Raw genomic sequence first — 24,532 nt, 5'->3', positions numbered from 1 at the left:
TCAGATCTGTTATCTCTCGTCCACCTCCACGAAATTACCCCAAACCAAACACAAGAAGTAGAAGATATACAGTAGCCACCTTCCATGCTCTACCCCACCAAAGAGATATCTTCTCAGCCAGGCATGACCATACGTACGAACGACATCGACACTCCTGGCTGAGAAGAGAAGATGAAAAAAAAAAAAAAAACTCAGAAACCTTAGTAGAGAAAAAAAGAAACCCCCAAAAATTACTTTTCCATAAAACTTTTGTTTCGCACCTTATTCTACTTACCTATAATACTATGCATTCCTAATGGTAATTTTATCACTTTTTATTATTTATTTTTTAAAAAAAGTAAAGTGATGCAATTTTTTTATTTGATGAATAAGTGAGGTAAAATTCGGTGTAGTTGTGACTCTTGTGCCTTCTAAGCATTAGGTTTAGGCCCGAATAGGTTGAACGGAAGATGAGAGTAAACGACGTCGTTTGGTCCCAAGGAAAAGTCACATAGGAGTAGAAAGATATCTGGCTTTTTCGTCCATCTTCCTCGTCAATCCGCACATTTTTCTCAAAACGCCACTGTAAACCCTAACACAGTACAGCCTCAGCGGAGACATTCCGAGGCCTTAATCGGTAGCCATGCCGATCAAACATCTCCTTACCACTATAGCTCGCCGGTCGAGCAAGCGAACCCTCCCGGTCCAGACCTTGCTCACCCAAGCGGTTCGAACTGCATCGACCTCACCCGCGATCGCCTCCTCGCAGTCTCCGGCTCCGTCGCCTCCAGCTCCAGATGTCATGATCTATGACCGCCTCGCCGAGGCCGTCAAATCCAAGCTCCAGCAGCTCGAGAACCCCGACCCTCGTTTTCTCAAGTACGGGTCGCCCCACCCGACCGTCACCGATCACACGCGGATCCTCTCTGCTCCGGAGACTAAGATCACCACTCTTCCCAACGGGCTTAGAGTCGCCACTGAATCGAACCTCGCGTCTCAGTCCGCTACCGTTGGGGTCTGGATCGACGCCGGTTCTAGATTTGAGACCGAGGAGACTAATGGGACGGCACATTTCTTGGAGCACATGATCTTCAAGGGGACCGAGAAGAGGACGGCGCGTGAGCTGGAGGAGGAGATTGAGAACATGGGTGGACATTTGAATGCCTACACGTCGAGGGAGCAGACCACCTACTACGCCAAGGTTTTGGACAAGGACGTGCCGAAGGCGCTTGATATTCTTTCTGATATTTTGCAGAACTCCAAATTCGAAGAGCACCGTATTAGTCGCGAGCGTGATGTCATTCTTAGAGAAATGGAGGAGGTAATGGACTGTGTTCTTTGATTTTGTATTGCCTACTTTGAATAGTATTTGGAAAGTTAACTCCTTCTTGGTCTGATTAGAAGGAATATTTTTACTGTGGGGAACTATGTCTGATAATTGCTATCGTTGGACTCCAAATTGGTAGTTTTTCGCTAAATTAAGTGATACTCGTTTGGGAATGTATAATTTTATTTGTAGTTATGCTGTTCTGATTGCTTTGTTTAATTTGCCACCGATGGATTAAAATTTGTGTCTTTTAACGTTTTTTATTCAGAATGTTTTAAGTTTTCATGTCGTAGCTATGACACGAGAAGTGTATGATGAAAACTGTAGGTTTAATTCATCCTGATTCTGTAGAATTAGGTTGCAGTCGAAAAAGGCCCTGTTTGGTTTTTTTACTTCATTTTTTCCCTACCTTTTTTCTTGCTTCTTCTTCTATTCCACTTTACCAGAGTGGCAAGTAAAGGGGTTGTGGAAGTCAAGCTTCTATTGCTGCCTTTGATTTATACATATGTTTGCTGGTTTTAAATTGGTTTTCGCAAGCTTTTTTATTCTTTCATATTCTTAATGTCAATGGTCTTGGTGAGGCTGCAGGTTGAAGGGCAAACTGAGGAAGTTATTTTTGATCATTTGCATGCAACCGCTTTCCAATACACTCCTCTTGGTAGAACAATTCTTGGTCCTGCCCAGAATATCAAGACTATCACCAAGGAGCATCTTCAGAACTATATACAAACACACTACACAGCTCCCAGAATGGTATTTGAGAATTTTGATTTGTTTTGTTAAATAGTTGTTTATGGTATTGGTCTGTAGTCAGTGTTGAAGCGGGCTTCTTCTTCTTTTTTTTAATTACCAGGGAAATGTATTAAGATAAAGGTTTGAGAATTTATTTATTAAGTGATTATTATGAGTTTTTATTTATTTATTTATTGGAACTTCTGTTTTAGGTAATTGTTGCTTCTGGAGCTGTTAAGCATGAAGATTTTGTTGGGGCAGTAAAGAGTTCTTTTACCAAGCTGTCGTCTGATTCAACAACAGCTTCTCAGTTGGTTGCAAAGGAACCTGCCATTTTTACCGGTTCTGAGGTATGAACTATTATCCTATTTGGTTCCCATCTATTGGTGTGCTTTTTCTTTGACTAAAATATCCTTTTGATATCAGGTTAGAATCATTGATGATGATATTCCACTGGCACAATTTGCGGTTGCTTTCAATGGAGCATCTTGGACAGATCCAGACTCTATTCCATTGATGGTCATGCAAGCGTTGTTGGGCTCGTGGAATAAGAATGCTGGTGGTGGAAAGCACATGGGGTGAGCCTTTTGGTTTAAAATGTCTTGTTTTTGGCATGAGTAGTTAGCTTTGACAACTTTTATTCGAGGAGAACATGTATTGATTAGTTTTGCCATGCTGCTTACAGTTCTGAGCTGGCACAAAGGATTGGCATTAACGAAATTGCAGAAAGCATGATGGCTTTTAACACCAACTACAAAGACACCGGCCTGTTTGGTGTTTATGCTGTTGCTAAGGTTCTTTATCTACTTTTAATTTCAATGCTCGCTTTGACATTCTTATTCAGGCAGCATCTTTGATGACAAATTTGGTGCATCTTACTACAGTGTATCTTACTATATTTGGTGACAAATTGAAGATGACATGTATTAAAGCATGTTTTTCTTTTGCTCAACTATCCGACATCTTTCTCTTGAAAATTATTATCAAACTTCTATAAGCATGGTCTAGTGTGGCTTTTACCTGTATTATCTAGATTTCATTTTTTGAATCTATGTTGGAAATTATCCTAGTGTTTGTGGTGTATATTAAATCATTACTGATAGTCAGTGACAGATGGTATGTTAACTGTATAATTTTAAAAAAAGTGAGTTTAATTGCAATGCTTGATTTTTTGTTTCAGCCTGATTGCTTAGATGACTTGGCCTGGGCAATTATGTATGAGATAACAAAGTTAGCTTATAGAGTTTCAGAAGCTGATGTTATCCGAGCTCGTAATCAGGTATTCACATTCTAGTTTTACTGGCTCTAGAAACTTCTTTGAGATAGTCACCTCTGCATTGGTGTAATCATGGAACTGGGGTTACTACTGGGATTTTTGTAATTGAGATTAGTAACACTGTCTCGTATATCTGTATGCTGCATAACATTAAATGGGTGTCACTGCAGTTTTATTATACTGATGTTGCCAACTGTTTTGCTCAAGTTTTTCTTGTTCCACATCATGAAATTTAATGTTGCAGTATGATTGCATTCGATTAACCTGTGATCCAGTTGTGCTAGCCATGGCAACTAAACTTATTTTCTAACTGTCATTTTCAGCTGAAATCTTCTCTGCTGCTTCACATCGACGGGTCTAGTCCTGTAGCAGAAGACATTGGGCGCCAGGTATATTTTTTTTGCTAAATATGGTGTGTAAGAATTAGATCAGGATTAAAAAATCGGAGCTTTACTTATTGCCAGCCTTTTTTATTATTTTATGTTTATTTTCTGTATGATTACAACCTAGGGTTTGCAATAAAAATGATGAATGGTATTAGTATTGGGTTTCGATTATATGAACTACAGAGTTGGATGGTGTTGTTTGACTAGCTTATTGTGCCCCTCTAATAGTGCTTCTGGCTAATAATGCTTTGTTTGGGTGATCGACTGCTTTATAAGTAAGTAGAAAGCAATTTAAGCTTTTACCTGGTTGGTAAAGTCACTGCGATTTTCTTGTATATTGAGGACTTTAAAATGTTATACGCAATAGTTGAGAATTGTAACTTTGTTACGTTTCTTAAAAAATTACCGTCATTGCAGATTGTAAATTACTGACTTGTATTTTAAATTTAATTTGATTATGCCACTATTCATTCAGCCATCTGAATTTTCTCGTCCTTAACCTGATTATGGGTTTTTCTTGCAGTTACTAACATATGGCCGAAGAATTCCTTTCGCTGAACTGTTTGCAAGGATTGATGCTGTTGACACGAGCACCATCAAACGTGTTGCCAACCGATTTATTTACGACAGGGTAAAGACTATAGCCTAGCCTGACCCTTTTAAATAAAAATGCATAATTTTGAAGTACCATCATCATCTCTTTTATTCTTGACAGGATATTGCTATTGCCGCCATGGGACCAATCCAGAGTTTGCCCGACTACAACTGGTTCAGACGCAGGACCTACTGGAACAGATACTAGTCTCGTTCTTATAATTATTTCTGCACAACCATTCTCCAGCAGTCTGGCCTCGGATACTTTGGTTGCTCTTTTGCAATTGTTGTCCTTCAAAGCTTTAAAGGCTGGTTTATATTTTTTTCAATAAATTTTTTTAGATCTTTTTCTCACAACATTTAATTTCGGAAATAAGCACGCTGTTTTCAGTGATATATATACTGTGATTTATCTAAGCTGAGAGTTTTTCCAGATAGCTCTTCATGTCGAGCACTGTGCTCCAACTACAAATTGTAAATTACTGTTTGTTATTTAAATCCCATTTTCTTTCCCAACCAGTGTTTTCGGTCATTGATGTGATGTAAGCCTCTGATGATTTTGACTTCCACATGGGACTAGATTTAACTCCCTGTCCTTTTGAAGCAAATAATAAATATTGCATGAAACCTAAGGTTTTAAGGCCAATAGGCCATGGAGCTTGCTGCCAAATTAGTTGGTAATAACCAATAATACAATACAAGCTTTGAAAGAGTTCATTTTTTGGTTGGATTCTATAATCACTAATGGCAAAATTTGGTGAGACTACATTGCTCTCTCTCTCCTTTTTTTGAACCCAAAACGCATTGGTACTACTATGGAGGGAAAGTCTTTAAGTAGGAAACCTAACCTGTCTTCTCTCCTCGCCTCTCTCAACAAGTACATTTAGATTTATTTAATGTCTCTGACACAGAGAGAGAGAGAGAGAGAAGAAGAAGAAGAGGAAGTGTCAGTTTGCGTGAGTTCTGAGGTTCGTGGTTGTTTGTTGAGGTTAGTTAAAAGGGCGATGTTGATGGTCTCATTGTAAGTATCGGACTCCAAAACCCAATACAAAATACAATCAAACAGTTACTTCAAAGCCTTTCTATTTCTATTAAAAGCTTCCATAACCTTCTTCGATCCTATCGCCTCCCCCTTAATCTTTTTCAGATCAGAAATAAATAAATAAAAAAAATACCCCTTTTTCCTCTTTTGGCTTGTTTTTGGTCCTTCTTTGGTAAACTCGTTGTGGTTTGGATCTGGGGGTGGTCTTCTTGTTCCTTTAATACCAGTTCATACTTTGGTTTCCGCTTAAAAGGGTTGGTTTCATTTTTGAGTGAAAACGACTACAATGGCTACATTCACGGTGCCGTGCCCCAAAGCAACGGCGTCTAACTCATTGGGTCGCGTTGGCTTGACGGTCCGGAATTCGCTTCCATTCCAGCAGCCAAGGCGGCTCAGCTTTCAACATGGCGATAATGCGTCTCTCTCTTTCGGGTTTCAGGTTAGTAATATCGTATCGGTTTTTCTTCGAATCAAATCCATGGCGTATGTACTATCCCACTTTTCGTTGTTTGTGGACTCGTTGTTTATCGTCTCTTCCCTTTTTCCCTCTCTCAAGGGGTTGTTTTATCATTTGTTGTTGATTTGTAGTCCACCTTTTGCTAAATAGAAGCTGTGCATTGCCTGATGACCAATTGCTTCATAATGCTAGTTCTGAATCTGATGGACACATGAGAAGTTGTGTTTGGTATCCAATGAAACTTCATATTGTGGATTTAAATTGGTTTACTGTGCTTCATTTTGAAAGACAATTTTTGTAAAATGTAAATTGCTAGAGTTGTAAATGCTATGCTATAAAATAAAATGAGGGAAAATTTGTTAAGGGTTTTTAGTAGTGCAGTAAGTTTTAATGATGGAGGAAGCCCCAAGTTGCACACTGGCTTTCTATGTTGAGACTAAAGTAATAGAATTACCCAGCAAAAAAAAAATGTAATAGAATTACATTATGAGCTTTTTTTCTTATTTGATCATCTTCTGCAGTCCCATAACAGTAAGCAGCCAACCATATGGAAGGTGCAGGCTCAGCTAAATAAGGTAAAAAAGATTATGGCAATCAAGTTAAAAATGTTTGTTACAAGAATCTTACTATGTTTGTAGAGATGAAAGATCATCGTATATACTAATAAAACTAATTTTTGAATTCAAGGTTGCTGTTGCATCAAATTCTATCCCTGTACCTCCCCCAAAGTCTGCTGTTGGATCATCGGAAGAGAAGGATGAGTCTCCGGAAGAAATTACTACACACAACAATGTTCCAGATCCATCATCAATCGCTGCATTCATGGCTCAAGTATCAGACCTTGTCAAGTAAGTTAGAATGAGTTTCATTTTTTTTATTTCATGTACTTTATTAGTTGGAAATTGGGTAATCTGAATATTATAGTCACTGAGGTGTATATCATTTTGATGTGCAGACTAGTAGATTCAAGAGATATTATGGAGCTGGAACTGAAGCAGTTGGATTGTGAGCTTATAATAAGGAAAAAGGAAGCCATTCAACAGCCAGCACCCCCGGCTGCCCCAATGCAAACTTATTATCCCCAAGGCATGTACCTATCACCACCACCGCCACAAGCCCCGGCATCTTATGATGCCCCTGCAAGCCCTCCTCCTCCTTCGGCACCAGCACCCGTCTCACCTGCCTCTGCACAGTCTAGCAAGTCATCTCATCCACCTCTAAAATGCCCCATGGCTGGCACCTTTTACCGGTCTCCTGCACCTGGGGAGCCACCATTTGTTAAGGTAATTATTGTTTTAGTCCATCGATTGGTTTTTCTATTTTTTTTCCCCAAAGCATGTTAAACTAAAATATATGATTTCTATATTGTTTTTTCAGGTAGGAGATAAAGTACAGAAAGGTCAAGTCATTTGCATCATTGAAGCCATGAAGCTGATGAATGAAATAGAGGTATCTCTTATGTTCTTAATCAATCACTTCTTATGTATAGTGGTTATATTTCTCTTTAACGAGTTAGCTCATTCAATTTCTTTTTGATTGTGAACACCATATTGAATACAAATAGAAAAATCTACACATCAAAATACTTAAATATTTCTAGTACTGAGTTACAATTTCTTGTCATTCAGGCTGATCAGTCTGGAACCGTAGTGGAGGTATTGGCAGAGGATGGGAAGCCCGTTAGCGTGGACACGGTAACCTCTCTCTCTCTCTCTCTATATATATATATATATATAATTGTATTTTGTCTATATTTATATGTATTGGAATCCCATATGTATGTTATGGTTTATCTCTCAATCACTGAATCTAAGCAATAAACACTGTCCCATGCAGCCTCTCTACGTGATTGTACCGTGAGTAACTTGGCGAGGACCTTTCCAAGCTTGTTTGTGAAAACACTGTTTCATGAGTTTAGTCTGCAACGGTTAATGTATTGTATTTTCAATTTTATTAGTACGTTCTTTGTTTCAAGTATTTCTTTTTATTTAATTTTTCCTTCTACAACCAACTGATAATTTAAGAGTATAATATGGCAAAATGCTGAATATGTTGCGCAATGAGTAATGTTGAATATTGAAACAGAGTTAATGGCATAGACAGTTCTGGGTAGTGTAATGATTTTATCTACCTATTATTTTCTTTTATCGCTTGGCTTGTAAATGAAAATGATAACAATGAGCATTCAATTACTGAATATTATCAATTCTATTTATCCAACGTGACAATTACATGAAAATATTAGACAAATGGTGTGATTAAATCCAATAAATAGCTAACAAGGCTATCTAATTATTCGACCAAACAATTTGGGATAGAAAATCTATCAAACAGAACGTGAAAGCATGCACTAAGACGTGGAACTTTACTATCCAGAAACCAATTAGGTAGTTCAACTGAACTTGGAACCGAAGGAGTTCAAAAAATTTACCCCCTCGTAATCCCAAAGGCAATAATCGGTCTAACAAAAAACGATGCATTTAAATTAACAAAAAAATAATGCAATTGCTATAATGCCGAAAACCAATTACAATGACGGAAACATAAAAGAGAAAGCATTGCATTGCATTGCTCTAACAAATCCCTCTCTTGTTTCCCAAATTTCTTTTCTTTTTTGCTCTGTCTCCTATATCTTTTTTGCTTTCCACCTAAAAGCTGTACAGGTTAGCCTAGCTGTCATATATCTACAACTATAATCGGACTCTACTCCTGGTGTTGACGGCTTTCCTCCCACTACTACTCAGCCTTCGAGCCCCACCTGACCAATCATCATCGTCGTCATCATCATCATCGTCCCCTCCGGTCATTGGCACAGCAGCTTTCCTCCCTTTTCTAGGGGTTGGGCGTTTCCTCTTGATGTTTGCCGTGTAAGTTGAGTAATCAACAGTATCTTCTTTGAGTGCGTTCTTGAATTCCTGTAAAATAACAAAGTCCGTGATCAAAAAGTGCAGAGACAACTCTGACAGATGCAGAGGAAATTGAGAGAGCACAATTCAATCATCGCTTCCAGTACCTGATATACTTCTACCAATTCCTGATAAGTCGTAGGCAAGTTCATGCGTGTGTCGCTGATGTTAAAAGGAATGGTCTGCCTGGAAAACACCTCTCCCGCCTTAAGGGGTTCATTTGGAGAAAAAGCCTGGAATCATAAAAACAACAAAATTATTTACCGCTCCCACCATTGAAATATGAAACTCATTTGTCTTGTGATGGCTCTACCTGACAACGCGCATCATTCAGGCTATAAACTATCTTCAGGTGTCTCTTTAACTTCAGAAGAAGCTGCAAAGCAATAGCAGACAGACAATCCGCCTGTAGAACACAGAAGAAAAGGTCACAACAACGTTGTAATTTAACAGCACAAATGGATAAATAAAGTATAAACTATATGTTACCTGGATCATCTGCTCGTCTTCTTTTGAGATGTCAGAAGATTCACCCTGATCTGGGGTAACATTTTGATCTTCTGGCTCTGGTTTCACTGTACCATTCAAATCCATTGACAACATATGATTATGAGATGTCTCCTCTTGATAAATTGTCCCGCTCATGTTCATAGTAGTCATCTCATTAGGAATAATATGCTGGGCACTGGATTCATCTCTAACTCTTCCATTCTCACGAGAGGAAACTCTTTGTGAAAGATGCAAACTCAAAGCTTTCAGTTTTGCTTCAAGCACACCAGCCCTAACTTGTATTACTCGATTTATAGCATAAATCAAATAGAGGGGTTCATCAGGTAACGTGAATGGTAGCAAAGCTAGAATTTCCGTGCAGTGCCTGGGAAAGGAACAAACTGTAAGTTCACTTAAACACAGGAGCTCTAGGACTAGAACTAGACATTTAACTCACATCAAGAAAGGTACTACTGAAGTACTCCAATTGGGATTGTCAAATTTGCGCACGATGGATGACATAAATTTGTTCCTTGAAATTCGATTTGCACGAATAAGCTTGTAGATTCGAGAAACTCCTAGCCTTGCTTGAGTCAACGAAACAGGATCAGTTTTCCCCTTCGCATTGTTAGGAGGTTTGGATTGGATTTTTGCGTTCAAATGCTCAGAACTTGAGCTAATGGATTGTATAAACGTAAAAGACATTTGAAGGCCATCCCCTAAGCGGCTCTCAAAAAAAGCAGGGTACCTATAAAAATGCTTTTTAGTACAATGCAAAAGGAAAAGGACAAGAAAATGAATCAAATGCATTAAGAGGGCAGTACTTTTCATTCATATTCATGAGTAAATGATGAGCCAACTTTGAGTTCACTTCCAGAGGATCTGTCTCTAGTGCTATAAGGTATGGAACACATGTAATTGGATGAACAAGACCTTGGCGCAGAACAACTTCAACAATCTGATTTCAACATATAGAATGATAAGTATAACCATCGTTGTAGTAATAATAAAAATAATAATTACTATAATAAATGGGTTATAATAAGACTAATCATATAAACAATATCAAATTAGTGCACAAGACCATATTACAAAAATATAATGATATCTACCTTCGCATATTTACTTGACACAAATACCAACATTTAAAATATTTGTTATAATAACACAATACTTCCTCAAGCAACAAGATACAAAAACAGGTTTTTACCTTAAGAGCAGCTTGGCGAATTTGTTCATTAAGATCCAAACATCTTCCTAGTATGTTATCCCAGTACAACTGAACTATACCACCACAGATATTAGTATCTCCAGCACCAGCAGCAACTGGTACCGCCTGACCACCTTCTACAGAATACTGAACTGTCTTGTTATCAGCAGTAGTATCTGATCCCAATTGGCTTTCCGCATCAAGAAGATATTCATACATGTTTTGCAGTGATTGCATCTGATAAATAGAATGATTTAGCAATGTGAAGACTCCTGCAAAGTAATTTTACCAATGAAAAATGTTACCTTAATGCGATCATCGGAGCCAGATGCCAGGGTCACCTCTAACATTTTCCCAATATCTTTTTCCAACATAAATTCAGGCCTCGCAATTAGAACAAAGCCTAATGCCTGCAAATGTGGAAAGGAGCATAAGAATAAACTACATAGATGAGAGAGTAGAGAAAGAGAGAAGGGAATGGAAGCTCACCTGCAATGCTCTAACCTTTAACACAAAATCATCCATATGAAGATACTTTTTAAATAACTTGATACTGTGTGCTACGTCAACCGCTCTATTACCGGAGCTACCCAGCAAAGAATGGCCATAGCGAATGAGTAATCCAAGACAGAAAAGAGACCGGCCCACCTGCTGAGATAAGCAAAAGTTCCAATATTTATCATAATTGATAAATATTGCTGAATGGATAAACAATATAATCCAGAACTTCCCAACAAAAAAATATATATATAATCCAGAACTTATTGCAACTACAGACATGTTCCCTTTGAGGCTAAAATGCCAAAAGTCTGACGAGTTGGAGATCTCTAAGAATTCCAAAACACATATATGCAGAAACATTTCCAACTTTCACCCTTTATGCACTGCCTATTGAGAATCTTAAATTTAGCTATAGAAAACTCCAGGTGTGTCAAGTTCCTGTGCAAGTCAAGCCCCACAAGCAGTGACGAGAAATTATACCAATCCACAAAAATACTGAGTTCAAAGATGATTCATTAAGATGCAAATAAGCTCAGAAACATAGCTGCTAGCTTACAATCAAGGACAGGCTTACTAACAAAGAGAGGACTAAAAAAGAAGAGCATCAAATCCAAAGTTTAATCATAGAATGGGAAGAAATGACACTAGGGTATAGTAAACACCATACAAAAGTCAGAAATCTCAACTTCATTCAAGACAACGCAATACAACAAAAACAGTTTAAATTTTTAGTTGTTAAATTATCAAAGTCTAATTGCACAGCAAAAGTAATACTAAAACTGCAAAACCTCAATTTCAGTGAGACCATTAAATGCAACCGGAACAATAAATATTTTCATTCTTTTCTTGAACAGAACAATTAAAAATTCATTCTACTCTCAATTCAAGCAACCAACCTGCTTGTTCTCAACTGCCAGAGCATCTAAACGTTTGAAGAAAACCTGAATGAGATACTCTACCACAGTAGCACCTTTTCCAGCAATTTTACTCGCAGCACATAGGCACCTGTTAGAATGTAAAAATTAGATATAATTGAAATGCAAGTCTCAAATGTTGACCACAGAATAAGCTTTGACATTCCCACTACCATTATACAATACAAAGTAAGATCTACTGCTAACATAATACCAACTTTTTTCTAAAAATTTAAGAACTTCATTGTAACATCACACACAATATAGAATACAGGTACTATGACTACATGCAGGGAATGATATAATTAGTTCACCACTGCTCCCACCAAACCCCAATAGAGATCACATAATCTATTGAACTGCGTACACAGAATAGTTTTACCAGAAGATGAATCCCAACAGTCTTCTGAGTAACTACTACCTCCTTATATAAAGTAGTCGCATACATGGAAGGAAACAGTAACAATTAAAAAAAAGAAGAGCAAAAGTTACTTGATGCAAGCATGGACAACAGTCAAGAAGGAATGCCGAACAATCATATGCTTCAAGTCTTGCTCTAGCTCTTCAATAACACTTTGAGGTAACTTGCGAAGCAAAGGGAGCACAGAATCAATGATATAGATTATGCTCTCCAATAACTTTGCAACCGCTTTATTATCAGACTGCACATGGAAAAATAAAGGGTAAAAGACCATGCTATTTCTATATTTCATTAAAATGAATAATACTTCTGTGAATCAGTATATGCTCAAACTTAGACAAAAATGAAATAAAAGGGACTTACATGACTCTTAAGATACGGCTGAAGAGTGACCACAAACTGTGAAGGGTCTGAAGCTGGTGCACATAGCGTTGGATCCACAGTACAAAACGAATGCAAAACCAGTACGTATGGAAGTCCACGCATTTCTATTTCCTGGCCACTCATTTCCTCCACCTGACCGGAAAGAAATTCTAAACGTAAGTTTCCAGATCCAAAAAGCCAATAGACTAGGGTGTTTATCAATGCACAAAAGTCACGAGACCTGTAATATCCTTTCCAATAAGCACTTGCACATTAACTCACAGCGCTTACGAACTGATGCAAGAGATTGAGGGTTGATACCAACAGCTTTAGCTGATTGTGGAAAAAAATCAAGCACTAAGTTCCGTGTAATGACAGTGACCAGATATTGATGGTTTGGCATCCTCTTCATCATCTCAACAATCTGCTCAGTTTTTTTGGCCACCTCCAATGGAACAGAACTTCCAGCTCCATAGCCTTGCATTTGTGAACCAGACAGTTCTTCAAACCAAAACTCATAAAATGTCTTGCAAACAAGGTCCTGCGAATGGGGAAAAACAACAAGATAATCATATTTCCTCACTGCTAGTACTCAGTTTATTCCTATCAGCTTTATGAGAAGAATACTTGCCAAATATATAGCATGTTAACATTGAATAGTTTTTCTGACTAAAATACTTATCTCTTAAGAGAATGTACCCCACCCCACACCCCCACCAAAACCCAAAAAAGAATTTACTTCAATTACCTGTATGCTTGATTCTTCATCACCAACCCGTGAGATGATCTCAATGCAAGCCCTTGAGAATTCAGAGAAGTTTGGATTTGAAGTGCACATATCACGAATGATTTTGATAGCTCGTTTCCTGACACTAACTCCAGTGTCTTTGATTCTTTCTGCAACCTTCTCAAAATACTGCAGTAAAACCCTTACTCAGAAAAAATGAAATTAACCATCATAATTGTTAACTATTAACTTGAACATGGAAACGTCAGTAACACCTGCAAACCAACATCAGGATGTGAGGCAATATGCCTGCCAACAAGTTCCAATGCTGCTTCTCTTACAGATATTGCAGAATCACAAAACCTTCCTTCAACTGCCAATTGCACACGTTTGTCACGTAGTACCTCAGGATCAGCTTCTACAATGATACTGACCTGCACATCACAACAAGGAAGAAGAATGAGAAATTCAAAATTGTTAGCAAAAGAATAAAATTCTAAGAGGATCCTCCATTTACCGCTCGCAAAGCCTTTGCTCTTATTACAGGAGAATGCTCCCTTAAACCAACCTGCAATTTGATATTTTGTAAGAACAAAAACGATGAAAATAAAGTAATAGAAAGGTATTTGATATTTCTCTTTGTTGATTACTATCACCTTATTAATAACATAGATGTAGAAAAAGAGACAGTTAACTAACCAAAAGCATGTTAAGAATTGTATCAAACCCTCTGGAGAAAGAATTATTTTGTCCCAAAGCTAAAGTAACCTTCTTGACTAAATCTCTTTTCAATAATGAAGAAACAGAGCCAGAATCCCGCACTATTTCTTTTGACTTTAGTCTAGCAATGTAGTACATTAACTTCTGCTCTGATTTTGGATCATCCTTGTACCACAGGCAGAGATAAAACCTACAAATGCATGCATAAGTACAATGAGAATACTTGGCCACAATATAAATAAGAAAATTCAATTATTACGCACCAACGAACAAAGAGATGCACGTCATCAGCTGAGCTGGCCTCTTGAAGGTAATTTAAAAGTAACTGCTGGATAATCTCTGGTTCTGTAATAGAAAAAGAAGACTCAGACTTTTTCTCTGTTCGACTTTTATCCTTTTTCCCATCATCTTTGCACTGTGACTTGCAGTAGGATTGTAAAACAAGAAGTTGCTTCCTGCAAAGGCAAATCTGACAGTGCCATCCCCTGTTAGAAATGTCATGTTCTTTTACTCCCATGCAATCAGCATGAAACATTCTTTGGCAGTCTTGGCACATCAGAAACAATCTTTCAACTTTCCCCTCCAAACAAATAGAGCATGCATCTTTTGGATAATTCTCTTCAGTCTCATCCTTGCTGCCCATCTCCTGTAATATCCAAAAATTTTCTTTGCTGCAAAATACAGCATCTCGCTTCAACCTTGCAGCAATTGTACCAAGAATATCAATGGCCATAGAACGTGCAGTAATGTCCTTAGATTTCGGCCCAGCATTCTGGAGTAGTAACACGCAAAGGACCTACAAATAGCACTGACTCAGTATGGAATGCTTAAAACAAATAACAATAACAAAATAAAGAATGTGATGAAATCCACTACCTCTAGTATAGGAGCAGAAGCAGGATATTCCGGAAGGTTTAGTGTTGTCAGCAAATCAGTAACAAGATTTTCCATCATTACTTTCAATTCAGATGCATCCTGTGTTTTCAAATTAGCAAGGCGCTGAAGTACACGGGTCCAAAATAAGCAACAGGCCTCAGTAGCGGCCTCAAGACATTTTGTTGGATAATTTGCTTCAAGTGATAATTCCAACATGGGATTACCATTTGATGCCTGCCTTAATGCTTCAGGAAGGTTTGAGCTACAGTGGACCAACTGAATAAGTAAAGCAGTTATCATCTGAATCTGCTTTTGTTCCTCATCAGGTAAGTGATAGGCTCTCAAAGCTCGCTTGGAGAATGGCAACTTACAAAGGAGCTGTAGTAACTCATCTATCACATAAGTCCTATGTTGTGAGTACGAATAGAATATCTGAAACACCATAAAATAGTTATCAGTGACTTACAGACAGTAGTACTGGCATACACTGAAAAATAACATTATACCAATCTAAGAACATATCCATAAGTGAGTGTGCCAAGTGTGTTGCATGTTTGAAGAAAGCACAAGCTGTAAAGGAGATAATAATGGTACAGATGTCTACCCCACTAAGCAAACCAATTGCCTTGAGTTGCAAGAGCTGAATATTGTCCACTAAGAATGTTGTAAAGCTTGTTTTCACTAATTGTAAGATACAACTATCTGACAACTTCTCCATCATCAACAGATCCTTAAGCAAACCAAGAATAGTGCACATCTTTTGAAGCATGGTATTAACAGAAGCAGAAACCCTACACATAGAGAGTAAGAAATTAGAAACACCTCTTTTAATAAGTTAATATAGCCAAATTCAATGTCACAGACACAGCGTAGATAAGCACACTTGTTTACTGCTGATCTCTTCACTTTAACAGTCTTAACAGTACGCCGTCTCTTGGTTGCTGAGCCAATCTCAGGATCATAATCTTCATCTTCCTCAGCTGTAGAAGAAAATGTTAAGAGTACAACTCAATATCAATCCAACAACACTGGAAACACAGCATATAGAAAAATTATTGCCCTACAGGTTAGCAAATATCAGATAAGATAATAAACAAATATGCAGATTAATGCAAATTAGGATATATAGTTCAATGAAACTCTAACTGTTCTAGCACATCACCTTCAAGTGTCCCATTATCGCTTGGTCTATGCAAAGCACAGTATGATGGATCATAAGCACACATGATATCTGCAATCTGATGACGAGAAAACTCGAGAACTCGTTCAATTATCTGGCTTGAAAAATTCATGTAAGTCATCTTCATAACTCATATAAGTAACAAGAATAATCTATGTACACTGAAGCATTAAGATCATAAAAGCAACCACCCTTGCTAAAAAAAATCTATATAAAGAATTCACCTCTTCTTTATATAGTTGCTTTGGCATCTCATTGTGAGCCATCACTGCTAAAACCGCATGAATGGACTCAAGCGCGCAAAAAATTGATGAAAAGACATCTGAATCAGACTGAAAAAATAAAGATAGAAAAAAGATCATTCAAAAGGCTATCACATTTACTTCATTCCAAGAGCCAGAAACTCTTTGCAACATAATAAGCTCATCTAATATTTCCAAACCAAAGGCAGCTTTGAACATAGAAAAAAAAAATCTTAAGATAGTTGTTAACAAAAAAGAAAAAACATACAATACGCACAAAAAATCAGGCCATGTTGAAATGTAGGTCTCACAAACTTACATGATCACAATCATTAATTGACAAGCCTTCAGCTCGATGTATTTGCTGATCCAAAACCGTCAAAAGTCTAACAAGACTGTCTACGGGAAGCATATGTAGAAGTTTCTTTGAACGAATAGAAATTATTTCATTTACAATGTTTCTAATATCAGAAAGAGGCAAGGAGATCCACTCTGCTTCATCCTGGTCATCACCAAATATTTCAGCTCTGCCACAGAAGTCATCCACCAATTCACAAAAACCACTAATGACCGCATCTAGAAGAAAACCAGGAAAAATAATCTATTAACAAAACAAGCAAGCATGAAAGATTATTGATTGTAACTGAAATATCAAATCTAGACCAGCATGGTCAACCTTGAATTTCAGTGGGATCTGGTTCAACTGATGTTGAAATGTTCTCGGTGACTTTCCTCTTGGCTCTTGTTTTTCTGGAAGATGACATTGATACATCCTATAATTCAAAACATCTAGGTTAACACATGATAAACTCAAAAATCAATTGCCAAAAAGGAGATGCATGCATATTTTTAGCTAAAAATAACAAGTGTAATGTTATACATGAGCAGGAGCTTGATTAAACTGCCGACTGCGAGTTGTAACATAGTCCCTCGGAACATGACTTGGAGTAGGTATAGTTGGCTCAAAGGTCTTCTCAGGTACGGTACCAGTAGAGATCTGGTCCTTAATAGGACCTGAGAAACTTGAACAGTGCAAGAAACAATAAGCATAGTACATTATAAATGTTTTAAGACTAACCATGTCAAAACAAAGCGACGGGGAAGAGAAAGTAGGAAGAAAAACAGAAGATAACAAGGCTCAGTATGTGCACAAGCAACAATTGAGATACAAAAATATCCCTGAGTCTATATTCTGGCCTAATGGCATTAAAAAAATGCTAAAATAGAAATTTTAAGTGGTTTATATATCATATAAATTAAATAAATTATTAAAACTAAATATAACGGATACAGAAGCATACAAACTAGCCATTTTGTTTAGCAGGCTGATTCAAATTGTAGGGGCCAAACTAAATTCATCATAATATAAAATACGTGGCTAATAATACACATATAAAAACAGAGGAAATCTATAAACAAATTTCAGAAGTACAAGTCAAAGTTCACTCATGGAAATATATTATACTCCTCAAATGTAAGCACATTCATCTCTACTTGAAAGAGTATACCAAACAAAAGCAACCAATCATTGATATCATAGCTTCAATTTAAATTGGGACCTGAAAAGCACAACTGCAGACTTCTAATCAAGGCAGCTAAAAAGCAACCAAATACTTTCTTTACCTGGATTACTGAAGTCAAATGCTTCTGGATTAAATCTAAGCACTTCATCATGAAGATTTAAAGGTTCCAGATAACCATACGAAACTTCTCTGGAATCCTCTCTGAGGTTCCTGCAAATGGCAGGATATATAAGAAAAGTGTAGAGACCTACGGCAACCATGATATATAAGGAAGATATGACCATTTGCTTTTTCCCCTCCTTTCATATAGAAATGTGACAGGTGGTCTACCGACGACCATGCCAAAACCTATAAACATTTTTCTCCCATAACAAATCAATAAATGTGGGATGAATCAGATTAAAAATCTTAACCAAAGCCTTTTAAGTATCAAATTTTGCTTTCACTTAAACTAATTACAACCATGAATCTCCATTTAAAAATAAGATTAAAAATAATCCCACACAATCACCAGTCAACTCACCTGATAATGACATTGAATCATGTTACATCATTGGTTCATTTACCCAAAAAAAAAACATTTATACCATTGATTTAAGTCACTATGAAACTAATAATTTGATTGGCCACACCTTAATGGTAACTCAAGTACAATCATAATTCGACTACCATAAGTAACCAAGTTCTCATTAATAATCATCAAAGTCCGCTTTAAGGTAAAAAAAATTACAAACTTTACATGAAGCAAAATGCAAAAGAATTTCAAAATTCAAATTACTTATACGTAAGCTACCTAAAACAACATTTCTAATCACAATAATAACGTAAATATACAAATTCAAATGTAACAACGAATCAAAATTACATTTCCAGAAAAACTTCACTCACTATACAAAATCAAATTTAAATTCGAACAGTTCTGAAGAAGCAAGCACTTACAAGTAAGAGACATCAGTTTGTCGAAGCAGATCAGCAATTCTACCCGACTGAGCAAGAACCTCACTCCGATTCAACGCACAGAAACCACTCCGATTCGGCTCGTCGAACAAACTGAGTTCGGGGTCTGAAGCACCACAGAAGACGGGAAGAGAAGGCAAAGGCAAGCAAGGCGCAACCTCAGAGTGTATTGTATTGGTGAGACCGATGCCGCGTTGGTTCCAGCCCAAGGGACCGGAGCCGGATGCCGAAACGGAGGGTTGCTGATAACTCATCGATTGGTCAACCGGTGAGTCCCCAATTGGCACTGTGAGGGCATGTATGAAGGTCTGACAAGTGGCTTAGTCTGTAAATACGTCGAAATCCAGGGGCTTTTGCAACGAAATTAGGGTTTTTTCGCAGAGAGTGAGTATGAGTTAGAGATAGAGCAGTTTGAAAATAATGAAAGCCCTAGAGAGATAATTAGATTTGGGAGAAGAATTTTTATGTGGGAAACAATTGGCGGGCAAAGTGAGAAAATGGAAAATAATTTTTTTTTTTAATATTTGCGAAGATCGAAAGTTTATTTAGCGCTGTAGATGGGAAACAAGAAAATAATAAAATGAAAATTAAATAAAAACAAGATCGTACAATTACGGAAGTGTCGTTTGTTGAAAATCTTTATTCTTACAATTTCAAAAAACAAATCGCCTAATCTTACGTGTTAGCTTTTGCTGTGGAAGCTTTTCCCACGGAGAGGATTTCCGTTCTAGTCCGTAAATTACGAAAATATCCCTGAGCTGAGCTGTGTCGTCCGTCAGTGTATAAAAGAAGCTTCCGATTTTTCAATATATTTATTTAGACCCCAAAATTTTGCTATTTACAAATCACGCCCTCTTGGTTATCACGAAAGATTCCAAGTACAAACGACCAACGACGCGGTACAGTATCTCGTAATTTATTTTTCCCTCTTATTTTAAAAGGTAAATTTCATTAGTGAAATTTTTTAATATATCAATTTACTTTTCTAAATATATGATAATTTTAATTTTTAAATAAAAATATTCATAATATTCAATTATTAATTTTCTCTCTTAATCCAAACTTTATATCTCTAGCATATCTTATTCTTTCACTTTCTCTAACATTCTAATCTTGTAGATCTCGAAAAAAAAACCAAAATTAAAAAAAAATATCATCTGAAACTGATATTTGAGTGAAAAAATATAAACCTCCAAAGTTTTCGTCAAATTTCAGTACAGAGCATCGAAATTGCATCAAAAAAACATCGTTTTGGACAAAAATCAAGTTTTCATGATTGCATCGAAACATCATCGATGCACTATCGATTTTGCATCGAAATACTATCGATTTGGCATCGAAACACCATCGATTTTGCATCGAAAAGTCATCGTTTTGGCCAAAAAACAAGTTTTTATTATTGCATGGCAACAACATCGAAATACTATCGATTTTGCATCGAAACATCATCGATGTACCATCGATTTTGCATCGAAACACCATCGATTTTGTATCGAAATACCATCGATTTTGCATCGAAACATCATCGATGTACCATCAATTTTGCATCGAAACACCATCGATTTTGCATCAAAACATCATCAATTTTGCATCGAAACATCATCAATGTACCATCGATTTTGCATCGAAAAAACATCGTTTTGGGCCAAAAAACAAATTTTCATGATTGCATCGTAACAACATCGATGCACCATCGATTTTGCATCGAAACATCATCGATGCACTATCGATTTTGCATCGAAACACCATCGATTTTACATCGATTTTGATGGTGTTTCGATGCAATTTTGATGCAAAATTGATGGTATTTCGATGCAAAATCTATGGTGCATCGATGGTGTTTTGATGCTCTTGTGATGCAATCATGAAAACTTGTTTTTTTTTGCAAAACGATGACTTTTCGATGCAAAATTGATGGTGTTTCGATGCCAAATTAATGATATTTCAATGCAAAATCGATGGTACATTGATGATATTTCGATGCAATCATGAAAACTTTATTTTTATCCAAAACGATGCTTTTTCGATGCAATTTCGATGCTTTGCACTAAAATTTGATAAAAAAAAATTGGAGATTCATATTTTTTCACTCAAATGTCGGTTTCAGATGATTTTTTTTTTAATATTGATATTTTTTCGAGATTTGCAAGATTATAATATTAGAGAGAGTGAGAGAATAAGAGATGTTAGAGAGAGAAAGTTTGGATTGAGAGAGAAAATTGGTATTTGAATGTTAGGGATATTTTTGTCTAAAAAATTAAAATTGTCATATATTTGGGATAGTAACTTATAGTGACATATTAAAAAATTTCACTAAGTTATTATGCATATAACATAAAATTTCCCTTTTAAAATTAATATTGTCTTATATATTTTATTTGTCACATGAGAGTGGATTTTATATTTACGACAGTTATAAAAAAAAAATATTTTAACAAAAAAATATGAGAAGAATATTTTCAATGTAATACTTATACTTGCTTGAATCTTGAATTTTGGTGTAGAAAAAAAATACTAAGGAATTGTTTGGATTTTGGATTTTGGATTTTAGATGGGAACATGTTTGGATTGAATCAGTAAATTAAAAAAAATTCTAGAAAAATTAAAACTTAAATGTTGTATAATTTTTTAAAATTTACAATAATTGTAAATATCTAAAAAAAAAAGAAAATATTATATTTGGTAAAGAAAGTGTTATTCCTGTTTTCCACCCATGACATGTGGCATGATCAAATGGACACATGGGCCCTTAGAAGAGGTCCGAGCTCATCCTGAGCCCAATGAATAAGGAAGTAGGGGTGTTCGTGGTGCGAGTGGTGTGATTTCTCTAATTTTTTAGACTGCACTGCATATGCGGTTTGAGCAATTTTCCAAATGACAACCCACATCGCATATATCTCAAACCGCACCGCAAAAATGCAGTGTGGGCGGTCTATACCTATCGCCAAATAATTTAACAATTAAACATTATAATTAATAAATATTCATAATAAATCTCATAATCATAAAGTGTTTAACAAAATAATAAAATGTACAACAAACTAATAAAATTTTAGCAAAACAATAAAAATATAAAAAATTAATAACAAAGAAAAAATTTAATATAGAAGTAAAGATTTTAGTTAATGACGAATATCTTTAGATTGAAGTAGAAGATGTGTTTGTTGGTTTTTATTGATCAAATCAGATATTATACGCAGCGGAACAACAATCAAATTGTTAATTTAATCCCATAAGATTTCTAGATCTACTTCTTCACATGCATATATATATTGAATCAAAGACATGAATAGAAAAATTACGTCAGGTCCTTCCTTGCTGCTATATTTTTGTATGGCTAAATCATTGAGATCTCACACCAAGATCTTCCAAAATGTTCTCAGCACACAAAGAACGAGTGTGGGCTCGCTATACAAACAATAGGCAAAAAACTATTTATCAGATGTTCTCAACACATGAGATCTGATAAAGTTTGGACCTAGGTTTTGTGAAGAACAGTGACTTTTGTTTGTATCACTGTTCTCTTTCTCTGAGACAGATTTCTAGATATTTTTCTATCCCTGAAAAGTTGCGTTCTGTAAAACTGATATCCTATATTTAATATATCCAATATATTAAAATAAAATCTTAGTTATTTTAAACAATTTGAAAATAACTAATCAGTTATCAGATTTTTGTTTAAATAATAATATTTTAATCAAATTACAATATCTCATTATTTATTTAATATTTAAATAACTGAAATTGTAGAACCTAGAAACTGATTACAATCTCTTATGCGTATAGCATAGTGACTGTGCACTGTGCTACACGTGTATCACATGCCAGTGATGGCATGTGATTTTTCCAAATTTTTATTATTATTTAAATATCAAAAAACCCAAAAAGTAAATTAATTCAAAATTAATTATATTTTTGTTAAATCAAATAATTAATTAATTACACATACTTAAACAATAATTATGTTTGATATATAGAAAAATATTTTACTTATCACATAAGTCATTTTTGCCCATTTTTGTATTTACCTTTGTCAGTGTTTGTTTGAGTCATTTCGGGAACCATGGACCTATAACATTAAGCTCTAATAAATAAACTAAATAATTAAACTATTTAATTATAATAGTTAATTTATTAATTCTGATATTACTCCACTATAAATTCAAAATTGCACTCTTTATGTTATAGATATACTTTTACAGAAATCTTTTCTTAAGTCGTCCATTGATATAACCATCTTACAATAGTTCAACCCTCTAATTAATTAGTTCATAAATTAGAATGGAAGAATTACCATTTTACCTTTCTAATTTACTTCTTATTCCTTAAGTACCATTAATTCACTAGTGAATAATTAATCTATAATCTAATTGTAGATTTGAGCTCAAAATCATTCAGTTCCAGAATTAACCCTTAAGAGAACGAATATACGATCTGTTAGGAAATATTAGATTTTGTATTGTTGATACATGTTCCCAGTCATCCATGATATTAAATCTCCAAAACAAAAGTCATTAGCCTCATTCTTTGAAGAGACCTTAACGAATGAATCAAAAGATTTAATAAACATGAACAGGAGTTCATGAACACTCAGGATTTAGGTTGATCTATAAATGATCATCAGTTATGATACGAATTACAAGTCTTTATTGTTAAATGTTTTTTGGATAAAGACTTTAATTCATATCGGTCCATGTCATATATAATCATATTATATAAAACACCTTTACCGAGATGTCTTACCACATCAATAATCTGAATCTAGATTATTTGTATCATTATGATACTCAGTAAATCGTACTTACAACTCCAATTAAAGAATTTCATAACTTTAATTTGTTGTTGTTGACTGTTTTTATTCATTCATGTGATCTTAATTCTCGTGTACTAATACAATATTACATCCTCAATAATGAATATGGAATTTTTCTGACATTTACAAAATTATCCAAACAATAATTTAACAATCTAAATATAACAATAATAATAAACCATTGTATTTATTTATTCACAGAAAAACAAATGTCTTTACATGCTTTTAGGACACACTCCTAACAATCTCCCACTTGTACTTAAAACAAGTGAGGCATTTCTCTCAATCCCATATTACGTACATAACCCTCGAATTGCTTTGCCAGAGGCATCTTCGTGAACGGGTCTGCCAGAATGTGTTCTGATACGACTTCAGAATGGACACATCTCCTTTGTGTACGATTTCTTTAACTAACTGGTATTTGCGTTCTATATGCTTTCCCCTCTTGTGACTTCTTTGTTCTTTAGAATTAGCCACTGCTCCATTGTTGTCACAGTAAAGAACAAGTGGTTTCTCCACTTCTGGAACAACTTTCAGATCGGAGTAGTACTTTTTGAGCCACTCAGCCTCCTAAGTTGCTTCACAAGCCGCTATATACTCGGCTTCTATGGTGGAGTTTGTAATGCTGGTTTGCTTAATGCTTTTCCAGACTAACGCTCCTCCTCCAACATTAAACACTGATCCAGAAGTCAATTTCCGATTATCTCTGTCTGATTGAAAATCAGAATCAGTGTAACCAGTGGGGTTCAGGTCTCCACCTGAATATACAAGCATATAATCTCTAGTATTTCTAAGATACTTGAGAATATTTGTTTAACGCCCAAATCGTGACAACCACTAAGCGGTGGTTGCAGTATAATCGGGCAGTCGATCCACAAGGAGGTAACCTAAAATCAA

At 35.9% G+C, this 24,532-nt stretch overlaps 3 protein-coding genes across 5 annotated transcripts; 2 read left to right on the top strand and 1 right to left on the bottom strand.

Annotated features, from left to right (window-relative positions):
• Nucleotides 1-481: 481 nt before the first annotated feature.
• On the top strand, nucleotides 482-4,810 carry LOC133817907 (probable mitochondrial-processing peptidase subunit beta, mitochondrial). Its single transcript, XM_062250547.1, has 9 exons — nucleotides 482-1,300; nucleotides 1,895-2,059; nucleotides 2,251-2,388; nucleotides 2,465-2,616; nucleotides 2,724-2,832; nucleotides 3,219-3,317; nucleotides 3,638-3,703; nucleotides 4,224-4,331; nucleotides 4,416-4,810. The coding sequence occupies exons 1-9, from the start codon at nucleotides 623-625 to the stop codon at nucleotides 4,500-4,502; spliced, it is 1,602 nt and encodes a 533-aa protein (XP_062106531.1). The 5' UTR covers nucleotides 482-622; the 3' UTR covers nucleotides 4,503-4,810.
• A 230-nt stretch (nucleotides 4,811-5,040) lies between these two features.
• On the top strand, nucleotides 5,041-7,940 carry LOC133817908 (biotin carboxyl carrier protein of acetyl-CoA carboxylase 2, chloroplastic). The gene is made up of 7 exons (XM_062250548.1): nucleotides 5,041-5,775; nucleotides 6,315-6,368; nucleotides 6,481-6,641; nucleotides 6,749-7,076; nucleotides 7,171-7,242; nucleotides 7,422-7,487; nucleotides 7,630-7,940. Exons 1-7 carry the CDS (start codon nucleotides 5,623-5,625, stop codon nucleotides 7,651-7,653), a joined length of 858 nt encoding a protein of 285 aa, XP_062106532.1. The 5' UTR covers nucleotides 5,041-5,622; the 3' UTR covers nucleotides 7,654-7,940.
• Nucleotides 7,941-8,139: 199 nt separating this feature from the next.
• Nucleotides 8,140-19,393, bottom strand: LOC133817906 (sister chromatid cohesion protein SCC2). Of its 3 annotated transcripts, none has more exons than XM_062250545.1 (28): nucleotides 18,805-19,393; nucleotides 17,966-18,075; nucleotides 17,223-17,356; nucleotides 17,019-17,115; nucleotides 16,662-16,918; nucleotides 16,325-16,432; nucleotides 16,083-16,194; nucleotides 15,804-15,900; nucleotides 15,525-15,711; nucleotides 14,921-15,352; nucleotides 14,308-14,840; nucleotides 14,024-14,234; nucleotides 13,842-13,892; nucleotides 13,600-13,758; nucleotides 13,346-13,513; nucleotides 12,839-13,138; nucleotides 12,598-12,750; nucleotides 12,306-12,475; nucleotides 11,796-11,904; nucleotides 10,888-11,046; nucleotides 10,704-10,808; nucleotides 10,399-10,635; nucleotides 10,013-10,146; nucleotides 9,646-9,936; nucleotides 9,189-9,573; nucleotides 9,013-9,105; nucleotides 8,807-8,932; nucleotides 8,140-8,708 (listed from the first exon to the last, which is right to left on the bottom strand). In XM_062250545.1, the coding sequence occupies exons 1-28, from the start codon at nucleotides 19,074-19,076 to the stop codon at nucleotides 8,484-8,486; spliced, it is 5,415 nt and encodes a 1,804-aa protein (XP_062106529.1). In that variant the 5' UTR covers nucleotides 19,077-19,393; the 3' UTR covers nucleotides 8,140-8,483. The 3 variants fall into 3 exon arrangements, with proteins under 3 accessions (XP_062106529.1, XP_062106528.1, XP_062106530.1); XM_062250544.1 differs by having other exon boundaries at nucleotides 10,888-11,049; nucleotides 18,805-19,391; XM_062250546.1 differs by lacking the exon at nucleotides 18,805-19,393 and having other exon boundaries at nucleotides 10,888-11,049; nucleotides 17,223-17,364.
• Nucleotides 19,394-24,532: the final 5,139 nt, after the last annotated feature.

This window comes from Humulus lupulus, chromosome 2, assembly GCF_963169125.1.
Source record: "Humulus lupulus chromosome 2, drHumLupu1.1, whole genome shotgun sequence".
NCBI lineage: Eukaryota > Viridiplantae > Streptophyta > Magnoliopsida > Rosales > Cannabaceae > Humulus > Humulus lupulus.
Note: the sequence above shows the minus strand (reverse complement) of the source record. Positions and strands in the feature narration are given on the sequence as shown.

Excerpts from the sequence above, each read along its gene's own strand:
- LOC133817908 (XM_062250548.1), top strand. The coding sequence starts at position 5,623 with ATGGCTACATTCACGGTGCCGTGCCCCAAAGCAACGGCGTCTAACTCA. Across the intron at positions 5,776-6,314 it reads CTCTCTCTTTCGGGTTTCAG|TCCCATAACAGTAAGCAGCC; the intron begins GTTAGTAATATC and ends CATCTTCTGCAG. Across the intron at positions 7,488-7,629 it reads AGCCCGTTAGCGTGGACACG|CCTCTCTACGTGATTGTACC; the intron begins GTAACCTCTCTC and ends TGTCCCATGCAG.
- LOC133817906 (XM_062250544.1), bottom strand. The coding sequence starts at position 19,076 with ATGAGTTATCAGCAACCCTCCGTTTCGGCATCCGGCTCCGGTCCCTTG. Across the intron at positions 12,476-12,597 it reads AGCCGTATCTTAAGAGTCAT|TCTGATAATAAAGCGGTTGC; the intron begins GTAAGTCCCTTT and ends TTCCATGTGCAG. Across the intron at positions 8,933-9,012 it reads TGAATGATGCGCGTTGTCAG|GCTTTTTCTCCAAATGAACC; the intron begins GTAGAGCCATCA and ends TTATGATTCCAG.
- LOC133817907 (XM_062250547.1), top strand. The coding sequence starts at position 623 with ATGCCGATCAAACATCTCCTTACCACTATAGCTCGCCGGTCGAGCAAG. Across the intron at positions 3,704-4,223 it reads CAGAAGACATTGGGCGCCAG|TTACTAACATATGGCCGAAG; the intron begins GTATATTTTTTT and ends TTTTTCTTGCAG. Across the intron at positions 4,332-4,415 it reads ACCGATTTATTTACGACAGG|GATATTGCTATTGCCGCCAT; the intron begins GTAAAGACTATA and ends TATTCTTGACAG.